Genomic DNA, 19,898 nt, shown 5'->3' with positions numbered 1-19,898 from the left:
TATTTTATTGAAAATCCATATTTTGCCTTGGAGCATGATACTCAGTTTTGCTGGGTAGGTGATTCTTGGTTTTAATCCTAGCTCCATTGACCTCCGGAATATCGTGTTCCAAGCCCTTCGATCTCTTAATGTAGAGGCTGCCAGATCGTGGGTTATTCTGATTGGGTTTCCACAATACTCAAATTGTTTCTTTCTGGCTGCTTGCAGTATTTTCTCCTTGACCTGGAAGCTCTGGAATTTGGCGACAATATTCCTGGGAGATTTCTTTTTGGGATCTATTTGAGGAGGCGATCGATGGATTCTTTCAATTTCTATTTTTCCCTGTGGCTCTAGAATATCAGGGCAGTTCTCCTTGATAATTTCTTGAAAGATGATATCTAGGCTCTCTTTTTGATCATGGCTTTCAGGTAGTCCAATAATTTTTAAATTATCTCTCCTGGAGCCAAGATGGCGGCTGGTAAGCAGGAACTCGTGTGAGCTCTGTACCGAGTCCCTCCAAAAACCTATAAAAAATGACTCTGAACCAATTCTAGAATGGCAGAACCCACAAAACAGCAGAGGGAAGCAGGGCTCCAGCCCAGGACAGCCTGGATGGTCTCTGGGTGAGGTCTATCCCACACGGAGCTGGGAGCTGGGAGCTGGGAACGGAGTGGAGCAGAACCCAGCCTGAACGGTGTGGACCATCCAGACCAGAAGCCGGGTGGAGAGGGCCCTAGCGCCCTGAATCAGTGAGCTGCGGCAGTTACCAGACTCCTTAGCCCACAAACACCAAAGACTGCGGAGAAAAACTCAAAAGTCAAGTTAGTTGGTTGGGAATATGGCCAGGCAGCAAAAACGCACCGAGATTCAGTCTCAGACTTTGCATTCTTTCTTTGCTGACAAGGAAGACCAAAACATACAGCCTAAAGAAGTCAATAAAGTGCAAGAGCCTACACCAAAAGCTCCAAGAAAAACATGAACTGGTCCCAGGCCATGGAAGAGCTCAAAAAGGATTTGGAAAAGCAAGTTAGAGAAGTAGAGGAAAAATTGGGAAGAGAAATGAGAAGGATGCGAGAAAACCATGAAAAACAAGTCAATGACTTGCTAAAGGAGACCCAAAAAAATACCGAAAAATACACTGAAGAAAACAACATCTTAAAAAATAGACTAACTCAAATGGCAAAAGAGCTCCAAAAAGCCAATGAGGAGAAGAATGCCTTGAAAGGCAGAATTAGCCAAATGGAAAAGGAGGTCCAAAAGACCACTGAAGAAAATACTACTTTAAAAATCATATTGGAGCAAGTGGAAGCTAGTGACTTGATGAGAAATCAAGATATTATAAAACAGAACCAAAGGAATGAAAAAATGGAAGACAATGTGAAATATCTCCTTGGAAAAACCACTGATCTGGAAAATAGATCCAGGAGAGATAATTTAAAAATTATTGGACTGCCTGAAGCCATGATCAAAAAAAGAGCCTAGATATCATCTTTCAAGAAATTATCAAGGAGAACTGCCCTGATATTCTAGAGCCACAGGGCAAAATAGAAATTGAAGGAATCCATCGATCGCCTCCTCAAACACATCCCAAAAAGAAATCTCCTAGGAATATTGTTGCCAAATTCCAGAGCTTCCAGATCAAGGAGAAAATACTGCAAGCAGCCAGAAAGAAACAATTTGAGTATTGTGGAAACCCAATCAGAATAACCCAAAATCTGGCAGCTTCTACATTAAGACATCGAAGGGCTTGGAATACGATATTCCGGAGGTCAATGGAGCTAGGATTAAAACCAAGAATCACCTACCCAGCAAAACTGAGTATCATGCTCCAAGGCAAAATATGGATTTTTAATAAAATAGAGGACTTTCAAGCTTTCTCAGTGAAAAGACCAGAACTGAATAGAAAATTTCACTTTCAAACACAAGAATCAAGAGAAGCATGAAAAGGTAATCAAGAAAAAGAACAAGAAAAAGAAATTGCAAGGGACTTACTAAAGTTGAACTGTTTTGTTTACATTCCTACATGGAAAGATGATGTGTATGATTCATGAGACCTCAGTATTAGGGTAGCTGAAGGGAATATGCATATATGTATATATGTTTATGTATATATATTTATATATGTGAATGTGTATGTATGTATATATCTATGTGTGTGTGTGTGTGTGTGTGTGTGTGTGTGTGTGTATACACACAGAGAGAGAGAGAGAGAGAAAGAGAGAGAGAGAGAGAGAGAGAGAGAGAGAGATAGCCAAGGGAAGGGAAGGGAAAGGAAGGGAAGGGAAGGGAAGGGAAGGGAAGGGAAGGGAAGGGAAGGGAAGGGAAGGGAAGGGAAGGGAAGGGAAGGGAAGGGAAGGGAAGGGAAGGGAAGGGAAGGGAAGGGAAAGGAAGAGAAGGGAAGGGAAAGGAAGAGAAGGGAAGGGAAGGGAAAGGAAGGGAAAGGAAGGGAAGGGAGAGGGAAGGGAGAGGGAAGGAAGAAAGGAAGGATAACATATGATCATAAGATTCTATTAATATGTTATCAGTAGCATTCTGAGGGTTATGGGGTGGGGTGGAGGGAACTTTTCATCAACTTTCAAACCTCATTTTTTGTAACTGGAGACACTTCACAAAAAAGCCAAATAGATCAAAGTATGCATGGAGATACTTAGCTGTTTTCTTACCTGCATTCTGCTTTCTCACTGCGTGTAACACAGACGCCATCATTCTCACAGGTGTAGTTTTCACAGTGATTTATGTAAGGTTTTGATGTATAAATTGGCGTCTTTGTAGGGATGTATGATGGCTCAGTGTAAAGGAGATGTGATATATCTAAATGAGAAAAGGGTATATGAACAGAAGTTGACTTTTGTTTTAATAACCATGGAGTCTCAAGTTTTGGAATTGTGGGTATGGTGGAACACTTAGAGTCCTATAGAAATTAAGGCCGAGGGGCAGCTAGGTGGTGCAGTGAGTAGAGCACCGGCCCTGGAGTCAGGAGGACCTGAGTTCAAATCTGGCCTCAGACACTTGACACATGTACTAGCTGTGTGACCTTGGGCAAGTCACTTAACCCCAATTGCCCTGCCAAAAAAAAAAGAAAAATAAACTAAGGCTGAGTCAATCAGTCAACAATCATTGACTAATGTACTAATGAGATCACACATCCAATCCTTATCCCTGGCAATTTCACTCCCGAAATGCATCTCAAATCCTTCCTCTACTCTTTGGCCACTATTAGCTCCCTAGAAAGGAAAAAAAAGCAAGCATTTATATTCATTAGGTGCCAGGCATTACGCTAAGTGCTTTGCACATAAATATTCTCATCCTCACAACAACTCTGTAAGGTAGGGCTATTATTATCATTGTTACTATTATTAATATTATTATCCCATTTTACAGTTGTAGAAACTGAAGCAGGCAGCGGTTAAATGTGTGTATATGTTTAAGGTCAAATTTGAATTCAGGTCTTTCTGACTCCAGGCCCAGTGCTCTATCACCCAGAGTTACTTGGCTTCCCTGTGAAGACTGATTTATACGCACCCGCACCATGATGATAGTCTCCTAATAGTTCTTGTACTTTCCACTCTCTGCTCTCTCCTATCCATCCTTCCTTCAGATCAGGTTTTCTTATCACTGTTCCCTTCCAGGCCTTGCTCTGTCACTGCTTTGCAGTCATTTCCCTGCTTTGGGCTAGTGGGTTATGAGCTCCTTAAGTAGATTATAAACACCTTGAGGCCCAGTACATTTAGACCATGGTGTAGCAGGAAGCTGATTCAAAATGAATTCAGCTGTGTGACTCAGCAACCCATTTAACCTCTCTGGGCATAAGGTTCCTCATCTACAAAATGGAATAATAATAATATTTCCACTACTTACCTTAAATGGTTGTTGTGAGGATCACGTGACATAACATGTGTATGTGGCTTCTAAATGATAAAATGCTATACAAAGGTGAGTTATTATTTCAATACCCTGATGGCTGGGCTGCCTGCCTCATCTCTCTTTTCCCAATCTATCCTCCATGGAATTTCCCAAGCGATAATCTGACCAGGTCACCTCCTTACTCATTAAACTCGTTGGCTCCCTACACAACTTCATCTCTCCTACCTTCCCAGTCTTCTTACACCTTATTCCCCAATACAATCTCTAAAACCCAGCAACACTGGCCGTCTTGCCATTCTTCATCTTTGACACTCATTCCCTTTTCTTTCTCTCTCTCTCTGTCATGTTCTGCTCCCCACTCCCCAAACGGTGCCTAGAGGGCTCTCTGTTCATCTCCAACTCCTGGCTGCTCTGGCTTCCTTAAAGACTCAGCTTTCAAATCTCACCTTTGCAATATGCCCTTCCACCTTAGCCCAGCCACAGCTGCTGCCTTCCCTCTGAGATTATCTTCCATTTATACTTTATATATCTCATATGTAATTATGTTTTGCATACTGTCCTTCGCCCCATTTCAATGTGAGCTCCTTAGAGGCAGATACGATGTTTTTTCTCTTTCTTTGCATCCTCTGAGCTTAGTACAGTACCTATCATCCTTAATTCTTGGGCTCTCTCTCTCCTGATGATTTCAGATTTATCCTGTGTAGAGCCTGATGGTACGTAGCTGTTTGTATGTTTTCTCCCCTGCTAGATGTTTAGTTTCTGGAGAACAAGGACTGTCGTTTACCTTTCTCTGTATCCCTAGGGCTTAGCCTAGTGCCTGGCACATACTAGGTGCTTAATAAATGTTTATTGACTGACTGACTCTTAGGTAGTACTTGTTGACTACTTATTCATTATACAATGCTTATCGACTAGTACTAAATTCTTCTTCCCCGTTGCATTCTTGTACAAAATAGATGCTACAGATACATCCTTTTCTCAATTAAAAATACTTAATGTTGAATTGTGACTGATGGTAACAGCTCATTCATTATGGCCCTAGAGCAGGGCTGTCCAAAACATGGGCCGTGTGCCCTCATGCAGCCTGCCTGTGTCCACCACAATCACAGAAATCGACACAAGTGCTTTAGTTAAATCATTTATGTCAATTTCCATGCCGTAGCAAACACAGGGGCGCTGCATAAAATCACACTGTGGGCTACATGCAGCCCGTGGGCCACACTTTGGAGAGCTCTGGCCCTAGAGAATAGGTAACAAAATGCAATGAAGCATAGCAGATATAGAATGTTGTATATACTGTTAGGCAAGGTCTATGTATTGGTTGGTTTTATTTCTCAGGTTTTCCTAGGGAGATAGGAGCTCGCTGTGGGTCATATGGGAGGAAATTTCACAAATAACAATGATATAAAAAGAAAAGGCATCAATAAAGTTATTAAAAGATTTTAATTACTCCAATGCAATGCCTTAAGTAATTAAAAGAATAAATCATTTTTTAAAAATTCTTATCTGGTCTACACATGAATAGAATTCGATTTATTAGGATTGTGTGGAACGAATGAAGACCTCTCATAAAAGGGAACAAATTAGATAAATAGAAATAAGTAGGATAGTGAGTCCCATTTCTCTATTTAGATATTTTCCTTTCTGTAAAGCCATTTCTCTACTTAGATGTTTTCCCTTCCATAAACCAAGCTAGTGACCATAAGGCCCCTGAGGTTAAGAATAGGACACAGGATGCTCACATCCTGTGTATTTACCTAATGGTGAGAGGCCTGAAAGAAAGAAGGGTTGGGGTGAATAAGTCAGCAACCATAAAATCCTCTGAAAGTAAGGATAGGACACAGGATGCTCAGCCCCTATGCACTGACCCCAGGATAAGGGACCCCCGGCTTGGGAGAAGAATGGATGAAAAGCCGGAAAGCCACGTGCAATGTAGACGTGCAAGACCAGTCACGTATGAATGATGGGAGACAAGGCATAAGGGTGCTGGGGATATCTGTTGCAGATGTAAGGGTGATAGGAAAGGCTGGTTTGGCACAGATGTAAAGATGAGGTAACCAACAACTGGCTTCTACCTGTCACAGATAACCAAACCATTTGTTCATTGTGATTGTCATTAAGATAGATTTATCACTTCAGATTGATTGGAGAATGGGATAAGAATGGTGGGAAGGTTATGTCCGTCACCTGCTTGTCAAAAATAACCATACTGTTTGTTCCTTGCCATTGTCCCTGGGATAGATTTATCGTGTCCAGATTGTACCCTCGAAGCTTACGTCTGCAAGCTGAGAGAAAGGAGGTTGGGAGGGGGAATTGCAGTTAGGGACCTATATAAACACCCCAATTTTCTGTGTCCAGTGCGCTCTGACACTGAGAGAACCCCGGTCTCCTGGTGTCCGAGTTGCCCTTTCCTGCGGGATCGTAATAAATTTTCCTTTCTACTTTCACCTTGAGATGCCTCTGTTTTTAATTCTTGGATTCGTAAATCCATGCTAAACAGGATTACATAGGGTTAAAGATACTAATAGTACTGCTCTGTTTGAGTATTCTATTTTATAGACTCCTAATAAACTCAGTTTGTCTCAGTTTCCTTATCTATGAAAATTGGCATAATAATAGAATCTTTCTCCCAGGTTTGTTATGGAAAAAAAAATGAAAGACTAGGCAAACCGTAAAGTACTCTATCAATTCTAGCTATCAAAAAAAATTCTAGCTATCATATTATTATTATCATTAAAATTAAGAAGAATCAGAGTCTGATCAGAATGACTAAAGACATGATGAAAAAGAGAATAACTGAATACTATTGCCTTTCAAAGTTAAATTATCATCCCTAGTCTACCAAAAAGGCCCAGTCAAATGCTTTTTCATGACATGGTAGTGGCCCTGAGTTTTTCCAAGATGAAAAAATGGAATGAACAACAAAACAAAATACTGGTATGTTGTCGAAAGCCGGAAAAAATTTTAATACAGTACTAGGGGGTGAAATGTGTTTTTTTATGGACCAGACTAACTAAATATAGAAGGACTTGAGCCCAACAAGCTGGTAACTGGATGTGGCATCTCCTAAAGAAAGAAAAATGCGAAATGGTTCTTTGTCCTGAGCCAGCTCATTCCCCTTCTTTATTGGTGGTGATGCAAGGGCAAAAAAAGAAGGCAGGGCATAAAAATAATAACAGCTTTTAGATGGTCTGCAAACAGTTTAGCTGTTGGTTGCCTAAATAGAAAACTTTGTCCAATGACCAGTGAGTTGACAGACTACTAGAAGAAATGAATATCACTATGAATCAAAGTAGAAGCTAAATGGAAGGACTGCTCACAGGTTCTCTTTAAAGAGTCCAGAATCTAGCTAAAAAACAGTGAGCTCTTTGCTAAACAGAAAGACTTGACAACCAAAAGTAACACCATTTTTGGAGTTTAAATCATTTACAAAACCTTTAGGAGTGAAATAGAATAAAATTAAAAGCACAATGAAAAGCAGTGGAAGGGAAAACAAGTCTAAATTGATATTTCTATCAATAACAGTGCAAAAGTATCATCCCTGGATTGATTAACCCTCAACATAAATTCCTCAGCAAAATAAACATTGATTGCTTGGCTTTCCACCTGTTAATTTCTCTACTTTCCACCATTAATGTAGCATATAAATGCACACATTCAAACACAAATATTTTTTAAAATACAGCATTATATCCTTCAAAAAGCTAGTATCTTAATTCAGTCTGGGGCAGATATTAGCTACTTAGCAACAATTATTTATTAAGCACCTATTGTATGCAAAACTCTTTTTGAGGCTGAAGGAGATAGAAAATTTGGATAAACCATGGTCTCTGCCCTCTTATAGTTTGCAATCCTAAGAAGAGTTGTGAAATATAAACTTACTTCAAAACTTTAAATACTTCCAGGTTCTGTTTTTTTATCATTAAGTCACACTCTCCATAGATTTAGATCACACCCTTTTATAGACTAGTTAGTGGTCTTCTGTGACTCAATTTAAATTCCTCACTTTTCTCGTAATCTGATAAAGAGCATTTCCAAAATTAGCCAAAATGGCTTTTCATGACAGAGTCTGTTACTATCCTCAAACAGAAAACCTTTCTACCTTGATAGGATCTGCCATTGCTTGAGTAGCACTAATATTACCTTTGAGAAACTAGGATCACCTCCACACAGCAAGGAGGAATTAGAGGAAATCTTTACTGAAGAGGGAAATACAAAGGAGTGTAGAAGCACGTAAGAGAGGTATAAATGGCCCTGTGAGCATCCATCTCCCATCCATCTCATTGATCAGGCTGGATGAGGCCTGAATGATCATGTACTCCAATACTTCTATTTAATGCACGAGGAATGAGGACCAGAAAGGTTAACCCACGAATGGTATAAATTGGCAGATAGATAGTGGAGTGGAAAGAGTGAGGGGCCTGGAGTCAGAAAGAGCCGAGTTTAAATCTAGCCTCACATACTGACTAGTTGGGTAACCCTGGGCAAGATATTTAATTTCTGTCTGCCGCACTTTCCTCACCTATAAAATGGAGATTGTAATTTCAGCTACCTCCGAGGGTTATTGCGAGGATCAAATGAAATAATATTTGTAAATTAGCTTGGTAACCATAAAGTGCACCTATTACTGTTATTACTGTTGTCCATGGTCACCTAAATAGTAAAAAGCAGTCAAGGTTTGAACTCAGATCCTTGGACTCCATGTGGGTTCAGTGCTCCTTCCCTACAACCTTCCTGTGTCCCTAGTTCCAAAGGAAGGTAAGGAAAATTATGTTCAATTTTAAAAAGGTACAACAATAATGATAAACAGATAGGGTTCCAATAGGCTATTTTGGTAGTTGTTTTGAAAAACTAATAAAAATTTTTAATTTTAAATGGAAATATATTTGTAACCAAACTTCTGGGTATTTATAGCCAATGTAACTAACTGGTCACCTCAGTCTTCTCCTCCATTGACTCTAGATAAAAATATACTTAGAAGTCACAAGATTTAGAGATCTTAAGAGTAGGAGAGACTTTGACAATCATAGCTTTCTTTTATGAAATTCAACGATAGAGACAGATCTATGTTTTTTATACCTGCCTCCATTTCTCTCCCCAGCCCCATTCTAAGGTAAAAACAAAAATAAAGGTATTTCTGTCTTCAACTAAAGGGAGTCTGAACCCAGCAGCTCCTGTAACCTACAGCCTGGAGTTTGAACAAGGCCACAGTCCAGAATAGAGAGTGAAGGGACAAGAACTCTAGCCCAAATGATGTACCTACCCAGATTATCTGCAAGGATATAAGGGATTCTGTGAGGCCGTTTAGTACTATCACCAATAAAAGAACTTCTGTCTCTCTGAAAAAGAAAATAAACACAGGCTTTGCTTACCTCAAGGTTAGTCCACTGCTTGAAGAAGGTTCAGTGTTTGTGGGTGGGGGCGCAATTTAAAGAACTCCCAAACACCAAGAGAAACAAATAATTTGTGCATGAAAGTAGTTTCCCAGCAATTCTGTAAGAGGTAAGGAAGAGAATAATGCATCTGTAGCACTGATTTTGGGTAGGACTGTTTGGAAAAGAGGCATTCAAAGCTTATATCTAGCAATGATTATAGGAGAAATCTAATCACTATTGGCAGAAAAACTGTAATGAATGTTCTTGCACACAGTTTATCTAAATAACTATCTGCAAGGGGAAAATTATAGCAAAAGCTCATTAATCTGATGTACGTTGGGTTAAAGTCTACCACTGCACTGTGAAAGTGGAGTGTATGTTTTAAAAATTGCTTAAAAGTGAGAACTGTATTTATAGTAGTTAAGTAAATAAACTATTTTCTTTTTTTTCAATTAATTTTTTTTTTATTTTTAGTTTACAACACACGGTTCTACATAATTTTGATATCCAGATTTTCTCCCCTCCCTCCCCCTCCCTCCCCAAGACGGCATGGAATCTCATATAACTACCATGTATAACTTCACATTGAATTATACACTAGTCGAGTTGTGGAAAAGAATTATGACCAATGGGGTGAATCATGAGAAAGAAGAAACAGAACCAAAAAAAAAAACCCAAAAACAAAAACAAAAGAGAAGAAAAAAGGCGAGCATGAAGTGTGCCTCAGTCTGCATTCAAACTTCACAGTTCTTTCTCTGGATGAAGATAGCATTCTCCATCGTGAGTCCCCTGGAGTTGTCCTTGCACCTTACGTTGCTGAGAAGAGCGAAGTATGTCAGGGTTGGTCCTCACAGAATCCATATATCTGTGATTGTGTACAATGTTCTCCTGGCTCTGCTCCGCTCACTCAGCATTATATCGTGTAGGTTTTTCCAGATTGTTACGAAGTCCGTATCATCCCCATTTCTTATGGCACAATAGTATTCCATTACTTTCATATACCACAGCTTGTTCAGGCATTCCCCAATTGATGGGCATCCCTTTGATTTCCATTTCTTCGCTACCACAAAGAGAGCCGCTATAAATATCCTTGTACATATGGGTCCTTTTCCCGCTTGTGTGATTTCTTTGGGATACAACCCTAGAAGTGGTATTGCTGGGTCAAAGGGTATGAACAATTTTATAGCCCTTTGGGCATAGTTCCAAATTGCTCTCCAAAATGGCTGGATCAGCTCACAACTCCACCAGCAATGTAACAATGTTCCAATTTTCCCACATCCTCTCCAGCATTTGTCATCCTCTTGTTTTGTTATTTTAGCCAATCTGACAGGAGAGATGTGGTATCTAAGAGTTGTTTTGATTTGCATTTCTCTAATCAGTAGTGATTCAGAGCATTTTTTCATATGCCTATAGATAGCTTTAATTTCTTCCTCTGAAAATTGCCTGTTCATATCCTTTGACCATTTCTCGATTGGGGAATGGCTTATATTCCTATATATTTGGCTCAGTTCCCTGTATATTTTAGAAATGAGGCCTTTATCAGAGAAACTAGTTGCAAAGATTTTCTCCCAATTTTCTGCTTCCCTCCTAATTCTTGTTGCATTGGCTTTTTTTGTACAAAAACCTTTCAATTTAACATAATCAAAATTATCTATTTTGCATTTTGTAATGCTCTCTCTCTCTTGTTGGGTCATGAATTCTTTACTTTTCCATAAATCTGATAAGTAAACTATTCCTTGCTTTCCCAAATTACTTATAGTATCAGCTTTTACTCCTAAATCATGAACCCATTTTGACTTTATTTTGGTCTATGGTGTGAGATATTGGTCTATGCCCAGTTTCTGCCCTACCATTTTCCAATTTTCCCAACAGTTTTTGTGAAATAGTGAATTATTAGCCCAGAAGCTGGCCTCTTTAGGTTTATCAAAGAGTAGATTGCTAAACTTGTTGATTTCTCCTACTTGTGTGCCTATCCTATTCCACTGATCCACACCCCTATTTCTTAACCAGTACCAGGCAGTTTTGATGACTGCTGCTCTGTAGTACAGTTTAATATCTGATATGGCAAGGCCACCTTCTCTAGCATTTCTTTTCATTATTACCCTAGATATTCTAGACCTCTTGTTTTTCCAGATGAATTTTGTTATTATTTTGTCCAGCTCAGTAAAATAATTTTTTGGTAGTTCGATTGGTATGGGACTGAATAGATAGATTAATTTAGGTAAAATTGTCATTTTTATTATATTAGCTTGGCCTAACCATGAGCAACTGATATTTTTCCATTTATTTAGATCTGATTTTACTCGTGTGAGAAGTGTGTCATAGTTATGCTCATATAGGCCCTGGGTTTGTCTTGGCAAATAGACTCCCAAATATTTTATAGTGTCTATAGTAACTTTGAATGGAATTTCTCTTTCTATCTCTTGCTGTTGGGGTTTGTCAGTAATGTATAGGAATGCTGAGGATTTATGTGGGTTTATTTTATATCCTGCAACTTTGCTAAAGTTGTTTATTATTTCAAGTAGTTTTTTACTTGATTCTCTAGGATTCTCTAAATAAATCATCATATCATCTGCAAAAAGTGATAATTTAGTTTCTTCTTTTCCTATTCTAATTCCTTCAATTTCTTTTTCTCCTCTTATTGCTACAGCTAAAGTTTCTAGTACCAAATTGAATAATAGGGGTGATAATGGACATCCTTGTTTCACCCCTGATCTTATTGGGAAGGCATCTAGCTTATCCCCATTACAGATAATGCTTGTCGATGGTTTTAGGTAGATACTATTTATAATTTTAAGGAAGGTTCCACTTATTCCTATGCTTTCTAGTGTTTTTAATAGGAATGGGTGTTGTACTTTGTCAAAGGCTTTTTCTGCATCTATTGAGATGATCATATGGTTTCTGCTAGTTTTGTTGATGATATGGTCAATTATGCTAATAGTTTTCCTAATATTGAACCAGCCTTGCATTCCTGGAATAAATCCTACCTGGTCATAGTATATTATTCTCGTGATGATTTGCTGCAATCTTTTTGCTAATATTTTATTTAAAATTTTTGCATCAATATTCATTAGAGAAATTGGTCTATAATTTTCTTTCTCTGTTTGACTCTACCTGGTTTGGGTATTAGTACCATATTTGTGTCATAAAAATAATTTGGTAGGACTCCTTCTTCAGCTATTTTCCCAAAAGGCCAGAACTCAATGGAAAATTTGATCTCCAAATACAAAACTCAAGAGAGACATAAAAAGGTAACCTGGGGGAAAAACCCCACAAACCTTATTAACCAATAAGACAGGTTGTTTACATCTTTATGTGGGATTATATCATCTTGTGTATGTTTTATGTGTGTGTGTGTGTGTACATATATATATGTGTGTGTGTGTGTGTGTGTGTATACACACATGTATACATGTGTATGTGTATATATATATATATACATATATATATACATATACAAGTCCGTCTTGAGAATGGTACAGCTATTTTGACAATTGAAAGGGATATACATAGGTTGTGAATGCCTGTATAAATTAACTGATGTAAAGATATAAAATATAAGTAAGAGATATAAGGGGAGGGCTATGAGAGGAGCAGTAAGGAGGTAGTAGAAAAGGGTAAATTACACCAAATGAAGTGGCACAAAAACATATTATAGTAGAGGGAAAGAAGGGAGGGAGAAGACCAGTATTTGTGTTTTACTGTCATCTGATCTAGTTCAAGAAGGGAATAACATACCCTGATAAGTTTAGAAATCTAACTTGTCCTACGGGAAGTAGAAGGGGAAGGGGGGAAAAAGGGAGGGGGGTGGTCAGAAGGGAGAGGAGAAGTAGCAAGTGGGAAACGGTAAGATAAGGGAGGGGAATAAAGAGGGAGGGTAAACTGAGGAAGGCGGCGGTCAAAGGCAAAACTTTGTTGAGGAGGAGAAGGGGAAAGGGAGAAATAAAAGCATAAACAGGGGGAATTAGGATGGAGAAAAGGACACAGATAGAAATCATAACTCTGAACGTGCAGGGGATGAACATTCTCATAAAACAGAAGCAGATAGCAGAATGGATTAAAAACCATAATCCTACAATATGCTGTTTACAAGAAACGCATTTGAAACGGGGGGATACACATAGGGTAAAGGTAAAAGGCTGGAGTAAAATATATTGTGCCTCAGCTAAAGTAAAAAAAGCAGGTGTAGCAATCCTAATCTGAGACAAAGCAAAAGTAAAGATAGATTTAATTAAAAGAGATAAGGAAGGACACTACATCCTCCTAAAAGGCACCATAAACAATGAAGCAATATCATTGCTTAACATATATGCACCAAGTGGTAAGGCATACAAATTCTTAGAGGAGACGTTAAGGGAGTTACAGGAAGAAATAGACAGCAAAACTATAATATTGGGAGACCTCAACCTCCCCCTTTCTGAACTTGATAAATCTCACCTCAAAATAAATAAGAAAAAAGTTAAGGAGGTAAACAGAATTTTAGAAAAGGCACATATGATAGACCTCTGGAGAAAACTGAATGGGGATAAAAAAGAATATACTTTCTTCTCAAAAATAAACTATTTTCAAGAATGCTTAAACCCTGATTTAGCTGTACTTGTTTTGATTAAACAATGGGCCAACTACGGATGACTATTATTGATGGCTGTTCATCAGAAGAGTTTGGTAGTATCTCTATGAAGTAACATTTTATTAGCTTAGATTAAATTATTGTAGACCCCAAACTCCTTGAGCATAGGGATATTTTCTTTTTTGAATTGCTAATTCCTAGTATTATGCCTGGAACATACTAGAACTTAAATAAATAATTTTTTATTGACATAGTGATTACTTGAAATTACTAAAACGTACTCTTCCAAAATATTTTCATATTTAGACTTTAAAATTAACTGATTTGAACTGACCTTTCTTAAATTCATCTAAATTAGTAAGGTTTTATCATTTAATTAAAACCTTCCAGGTTGAAAACCTGACATAAATATCAAACTTATATGTAATTATAATGACCAAGAACCTTGGTCCAAGAAAAGAACTGAAAAAATGTACCTCTCTCTCCCTTCCTTATAGAGGTGGGGCACTATGGGCATGGAACGTGGCGTACACTGTCAGACTCAGTTGATATCATCAAGTTTGCAGAAGTGTTTTTCCCCTTTCATTTTTATTCTTTGTTATAAGAATAATTAATCAATTGATAAACATTAAGTGCCCACTCTGTGTCAGGAACTATGTTAAATTTTGGGGAGGCAAAAAAATGGCAAAAGACAGTCCCTGCTCTCAAGGAGAATATGATCTAAGTGGGGAGACAACATGCAAACAAGGAAACATACATATACTTGCATGCATGTATACATACATACATACATAGATATGTAGATACATATATGTGTATAAAATAAGCTATATACAAGATAAACAGGAAATAATTAAAACAGGAAAAGCCCTGGAATTAAGATGGATTTGAAAAGGCTTCCTATACAAGGTGGTATTTTAGTTGAGTCTTAAAGAAGTCAGTTGAAGTAGATAAGGGAGAATATTCCAAGCATTCAGGATAACCAGAGAAAATGCCTGGACCAAGAGATGGAGCATCTTCTTTACGGAAAAGCCAGGAGGCCAGTGTCACTGGATCAAAGAGTACATGGTGAGAAGTAATGGGTAGGAAGACCAGAAAGATAGGAGGGGGCAAGATTATAAAGGGCTTTGATGGGGGTTGGGGGAAGGGTTATATGACTGGAGATTGGAGTAGGATTAAGAATCCTCTGCATAGAGATGGTAATTAATCCATGGGAGCTGATGAGATCACCAAGTGATACAGTTTAGAGAGAGACCAGAAGAAGGCCCAGGAACAAAACCTGAGGGATGCCTATGGTTAGAGTGAACAAGCTGGAGGAGGATCTAGTAAAGGAGAGAGAAGGAGCAGTCAGATAGGTAGGAGGAAAACCAAGAGAGAGTGGTGTCTCAAAAACCTAGAGAGAAGAGGGTATCAAGGAGGAGATCACTGTGTCAATGATCAACAGTGTCAAAGGCTTCAGATCCAGGACAATGAGGATTGAGAAAAGGCCATTGAATTTAGTAACTAAGAAAACATTAGTAACACTAGAGAAAAGTGAGTAGTTCCAGTGGAATGATAATGTGGGAAGCCAGATTGAAAGGGGTTAAGAAGAGAGTGAAAGGAACATGGAAATATGTTTAATATGATTGCTTATGTATAACTATATCAGATTGCTTGCCATCTTGGGAAAGGGAGAGGGAGGGAGAAAAATTTGGAACTCAAAATCTTATAAAAATGAATGTGGAAAACTATCTTTACATGTAATTGGAAAAAAAATAAAATACTACTTCCAAAAAAAAAAGCAGAGAGTGAGAGGAGGGGAAAAGGAGGCACCTCTTATAGACAGCCTCTTTGAGAAGTTTATCTACAAAAGAAGAAATATAGCATGATAATTAGTAGGGATAGAAGGATCAAGTAAGGGTTTTTCCAGGAGAAAGGAGACATGGGCATATTTTTAGGAAGTTGGAAATGAACCAGTAGAGAGGGAGAGATTGAAAATAAATGAAAGAGTGGGGGTGACAGAAAGGACAATCTGTTGAACAAGATGGGATAGAATGGGATCACTTGAACAAGTAGAGGGATAAGCCTTGGTAGGGAGTAAGGCTACTTCATCGTATGAAGCAATGGTGAAGTAAGAAACAGTTGCATAAGGAGCCTAAGCAGTAGGAGATGAGGAAGTGGGGAGAATAGAGAATTCAAGGCAAATGGCTTAATTTTTTTCTGTAAAATATGAGGCAAGTTTCTTAGCTGAGAGAGTAAGGGGAAGGTGTGGTACTGGAAAATCAGTTACTGCTAAGGAGACCTCTGAGAAAACCCCTAGCCTCTGACAACACCCCCAGAAAGAATGGACTCAGACCTCTTTGGCATTTAGCAAATGTCCCTGGGGCCCCGTGACTCCTCCAAGGAATGTCAATAGATAAGATCATCCCACTGAACGATAACCTGGCAGAATCTTTGATCTGTCCCTGGGCCCCCGGACCACCTTGTGACCTGGTCTGTAAAATTCCAAGAGATGATTCACCACTGTACCCTGTATTTTCTATTTAAGGTACTCTTCCACCCCAACTCGGGGCCATTTTGATTGGGCAAAAGACCCCGAATGGTCGCCGGCCAGTAAATTCTCCATTTAAAACTTATACTCTGTGGTGTGTCTCACTTGCTTTTGGTACAACAAAGAGAACCATGGGAAGTTTGAGGAGGGATGAAAAGGTTTGGAAGAGCCATTGTGGAGAGTAGGATAGTGAATTGTTAAGAGAGATATAGTAGAATTGCCTAGCAGTGATATGGGTCCAGTTAAGGTTATATAACACAAGTTTTTTCAGTTACACATTTGTAGACATAAGGTGATGAATAGAGCCAGAGGGTAAAATAGAAGTTGAAAAAATCCACAGATCGCCTCCTCAAAAAGATCCCAAAAAGAAAACACCTAGGAATATTGTCGCCAAAATTCCAGAGCTCCCAGATCTAGGAGAAAATACTGCAAGCAGCCAGAATGAAATCCTTTTAAATGATGAGCTCCTCAGATTTTTCCTCTTTTCAGTGACATTGAATGTATCAGGAAAGAGAAGGGAATAAGCATGTATAGAGTGCCTACTATGTACCTGGTAATATGGTACTATGCTAACTCTCACAACAACCGTACAAGGTAGGTGTTTTTATCATGCCCATTATACAATAGAAGAAACTGAGACAAACAGGTAAAGTGACTTGCCCAGGGTCCTAAAGCTAGTACATGTCTGTAATGTTAATACAATCTGTAGATCTTCCCCGCTCCTTAATAGGCCTATGTGACCTGCTTTCAACTTGAGTCACATGAGTCTGGGTCACAAGGGTTGTGACGCCCTATGGCCCTAAAGAAGGTATATATACTCTGAGGTTAGCTTTTTGCTTTGGGGCTGACTCATTGGAAGAGTGTTCATGTGCCTCAACCAGAAGAGACTCTGGTTAGCCATTAAGGAGCCCCCCAGCTCTTGGTGCTTCTCTCTCTGGTAACCATGTATGTATTGCTTTTGGTCAGACCATTGGAAGCCCTGTCTGTTCGTCTTTGCTGTTTATATTTGCTCTGTCTATATAATTTCTGCTTGTAATTTCTGTTTGTATTTTCTCTAAAGTTCAGGGTGCTGACTTTTCCCCTGAACTAAGTGAATTGTACATATATGTGTGATGAAAGTAGGATTGTTGATCCCTTTAAAGTTGCTTTCCTTCAGAAAAGCAGATCAAAGAAGCTGTGCTAGCAGCCCTGCTGTGTGCTGGTGTTATTGGTCCTACACCCCTACAGCAGCTGCAAGTGGCATTGTTGTTACAGTATCTGAGGCCAGATTTCAACTTAGGTCTTTCTGACTTCAGGCCTAGGACTCTATATACTGCACTACCTAGCTGCATCAAGTCCTGAAGCACCACAGAGCCTCATAATTGAGATCCATAGACTCTCAAAGGATTTGGCCCACTAGAGTGGATATTGTCCACATTATGACACGAAGTTGTATAGAACTAAAATTATCTACCACTGTAAATAGGCACTGAATATATAACAATGAAATGGGACCAGAATTGAACAATAGAAAGTGAGTCAGCTCAACTGTCTGTGGGGAATTACAAATTTCTTTCAGGTTGTCCCTGAAAGCTATATTGATAGATAGTTGGATAGATATATATTTCTATGATATCTTCATCTATCTATCTATAAAAATATGAGTATTCATCTGATGATATAACATTGTGAGACATGGAATATCATTGTCAATGAAGAATTAAAGTGTAAGATGATCCAAAGAGTATTTGATGGGTCACCTGTAAATGTTTTCTATCTATCTGTCCATCTACCTATCTTTCTAGGACAGATGTTGTTAATTGTCAATAAGACGGGGGCGGAGCCAAGATGGCAGCTGGAAAGCAGGGACTAGCGTGAGCTCCCTGTGGAGCCCCTCCAAAAACCTATAAAAAATGACTCTGAACCAATTCTAGAATTGCAGAACCCAAAAAATAGCAGAGGGAAGCAGGGCTCCAGCCCAGGACAGCCTGGATGGTCTCTGGGTGAGGTCTATCGCATGTGGATCGGAGCTCAGTGTGGGCAGTGGAAGGACCAACCAGACCAGGAACCAGGCAGAACAGGCCCTAGTGCCCTGAGTCAGCGAGATATTAGGAGAGATAATTTAAAAATTATTGGACTACTTTAAAGCCATGATTAAAAAAAGAGCCTAGATATCATCTTTCAAGAAATTATCAAGGAGAACTGCCCTGATATTCTAGAGCCATAGGGCAAAACAGAAAGTGAAAGAATCCACCAATCGCCTCCTCAAATAGATCCCAAAAAGAAATCTCCTAAGAATATTGTCGCCAAATTCCAGAGCTCCCAGATCAAGGAGAAAATACTGCAAGCAGCCAGAAAGAAACAATTTGAGTATTGTGGAAACACAATCAGAATAACTCAAGATCTAGCAACTTCTACATTAAGAGATCGAAGGGCTTGGAATACAATATTCCGGAGGTCAATGGAGCTAGGATTAAAACCAAGAATCACTTATCCAGCAAAACTGAGTATCATGCTCCAAGGCAAAATATGGATTTTTAATAAAATAGAAGACTTTCAAGCTTTCTCAGTGAAAAGACCAGAACTGAATAGAAAATTTCACTTTCAAACACAAGAATCAAGAGAAGCATGAAAAGGTAATCAAGAAAAAGAACAAGAAAAAGAAATTGCAAGGGACTTACTAAAGTTGAACTGTTTTGTTTACATTCCTACACAGAAAGATGATATGTATGATTCATGAGACCTCAGTATTAGAGTAGCTGAAGGGAATATGCATATATAAATATATATATATATGTTTATGTATATATATGTATATGTGAGTGTGTATGTATGTATATATGTATGTGCATATATATATACATATATGGAGAGAGAGAGAGAGAGAGAGAGAGAGAGAGAGAGAGAGAGAGAGAGAGAGGGCACAGGGTGAGTTGAAGATGAAGGGAAGATATCTAAAAGAAATAAAATCAAATTAAGGGATGATCGAAGAACATATTGAGAGAGGGAGATAGGGAGAGATAGAATGGGGTAAATTATGTTGTATAAAAGTGGCAAGAAAAAGCAGTTATGTAGGAAGAGAAGAGAAGACAGGTGAGGGGTAATGAGTGAATCTTGTTATCATCAAATTTGACCTGAGGAGGGAATACCATATATACTCATTTGGGTATCTTACCCCACAGGAAAAAAGGAAAAGAAGGTAAAAAAAAGAGGGGGGGGATGATAAATGGGAGGGCAGATGCGGGTGGAGGTAATCAAAAACACACACTTTCGAAAGGGGACAGGGCCAAGGGAGAAAATTCAATAAAGGGGGATAGGTTTGGGAGGAGCAAAATATGGTTAGTCTTTCACAACAGGATTATTGTGGAAGGGTTATACATAATGATATGCATGTGGCCTATGTTGAATTGCTTGACTTCTTGGGGAGGGTGGGTGGGAAGGGAAGGGGGGAGAGAATTTGGAACTCAAAGTTTTAATAACAGATGTTAAAAAACAAAAAAAAAGTTTTTGCATGCAACTAAGAAATAAGATACACAGGCAATGGGGTGTAGAAATTTATCTTGCCCCACAAGAAAGGAAGGGAAAAGGGGATGGGAGGGGA

At 38.8% G+C, this 19,898-nt stretch overlaps 1 protein-coding gene across 1 annotated transcript in view; it reads right to left on the bottom strand.

Annotated features, from left to right (window-relative positions):
* Positions 1-19,898, bottom strand: part of LOC118833158 (meprin A subunit beta-like) — an 83,816-nt gene that overhangs the window by 53,135 nt on the left and 10,783 nt on the right. The window contains exons 2-3 of the mRNA XM_036740555.1: positions 4,932-5,082; positions 2,643-2,790 (exon numbers count right to left, since the gene is read on the bottom strand). Coding sequence (XP_036596450.1) covers positions 2,643-2,790; positions 4,932-5,082 — 299 coding nt within the window. The remainder of the gene's footprint in view (positions 1-2,642; positions 2,791-4,931; positions 5,083-19,898) is intronic.

Source organism: Trichosurus vulpecula (genome assembly GCF_011100635.1).
Source record: "Trichosurus vulpecula isolate mTriVul1 chromosome X unlocalized genomic scaffold, mTriVul1.pri SUPER_X_unloc_2, whole genome shotgun sequence".
Classification (NCBI taxonomy): domain Eukaryota; kingdom Metazoa; phylum Chordata; class Mammalia; order Diprotodontia; family Phalangeridae; genus Trichosurus; species Trichosurus vulpecula.
The sequence above is the reverse complement of the archived record's forward strand: the minus strand, read 5'-3'. Positions and strand labels throughout refer to the sequence as shown.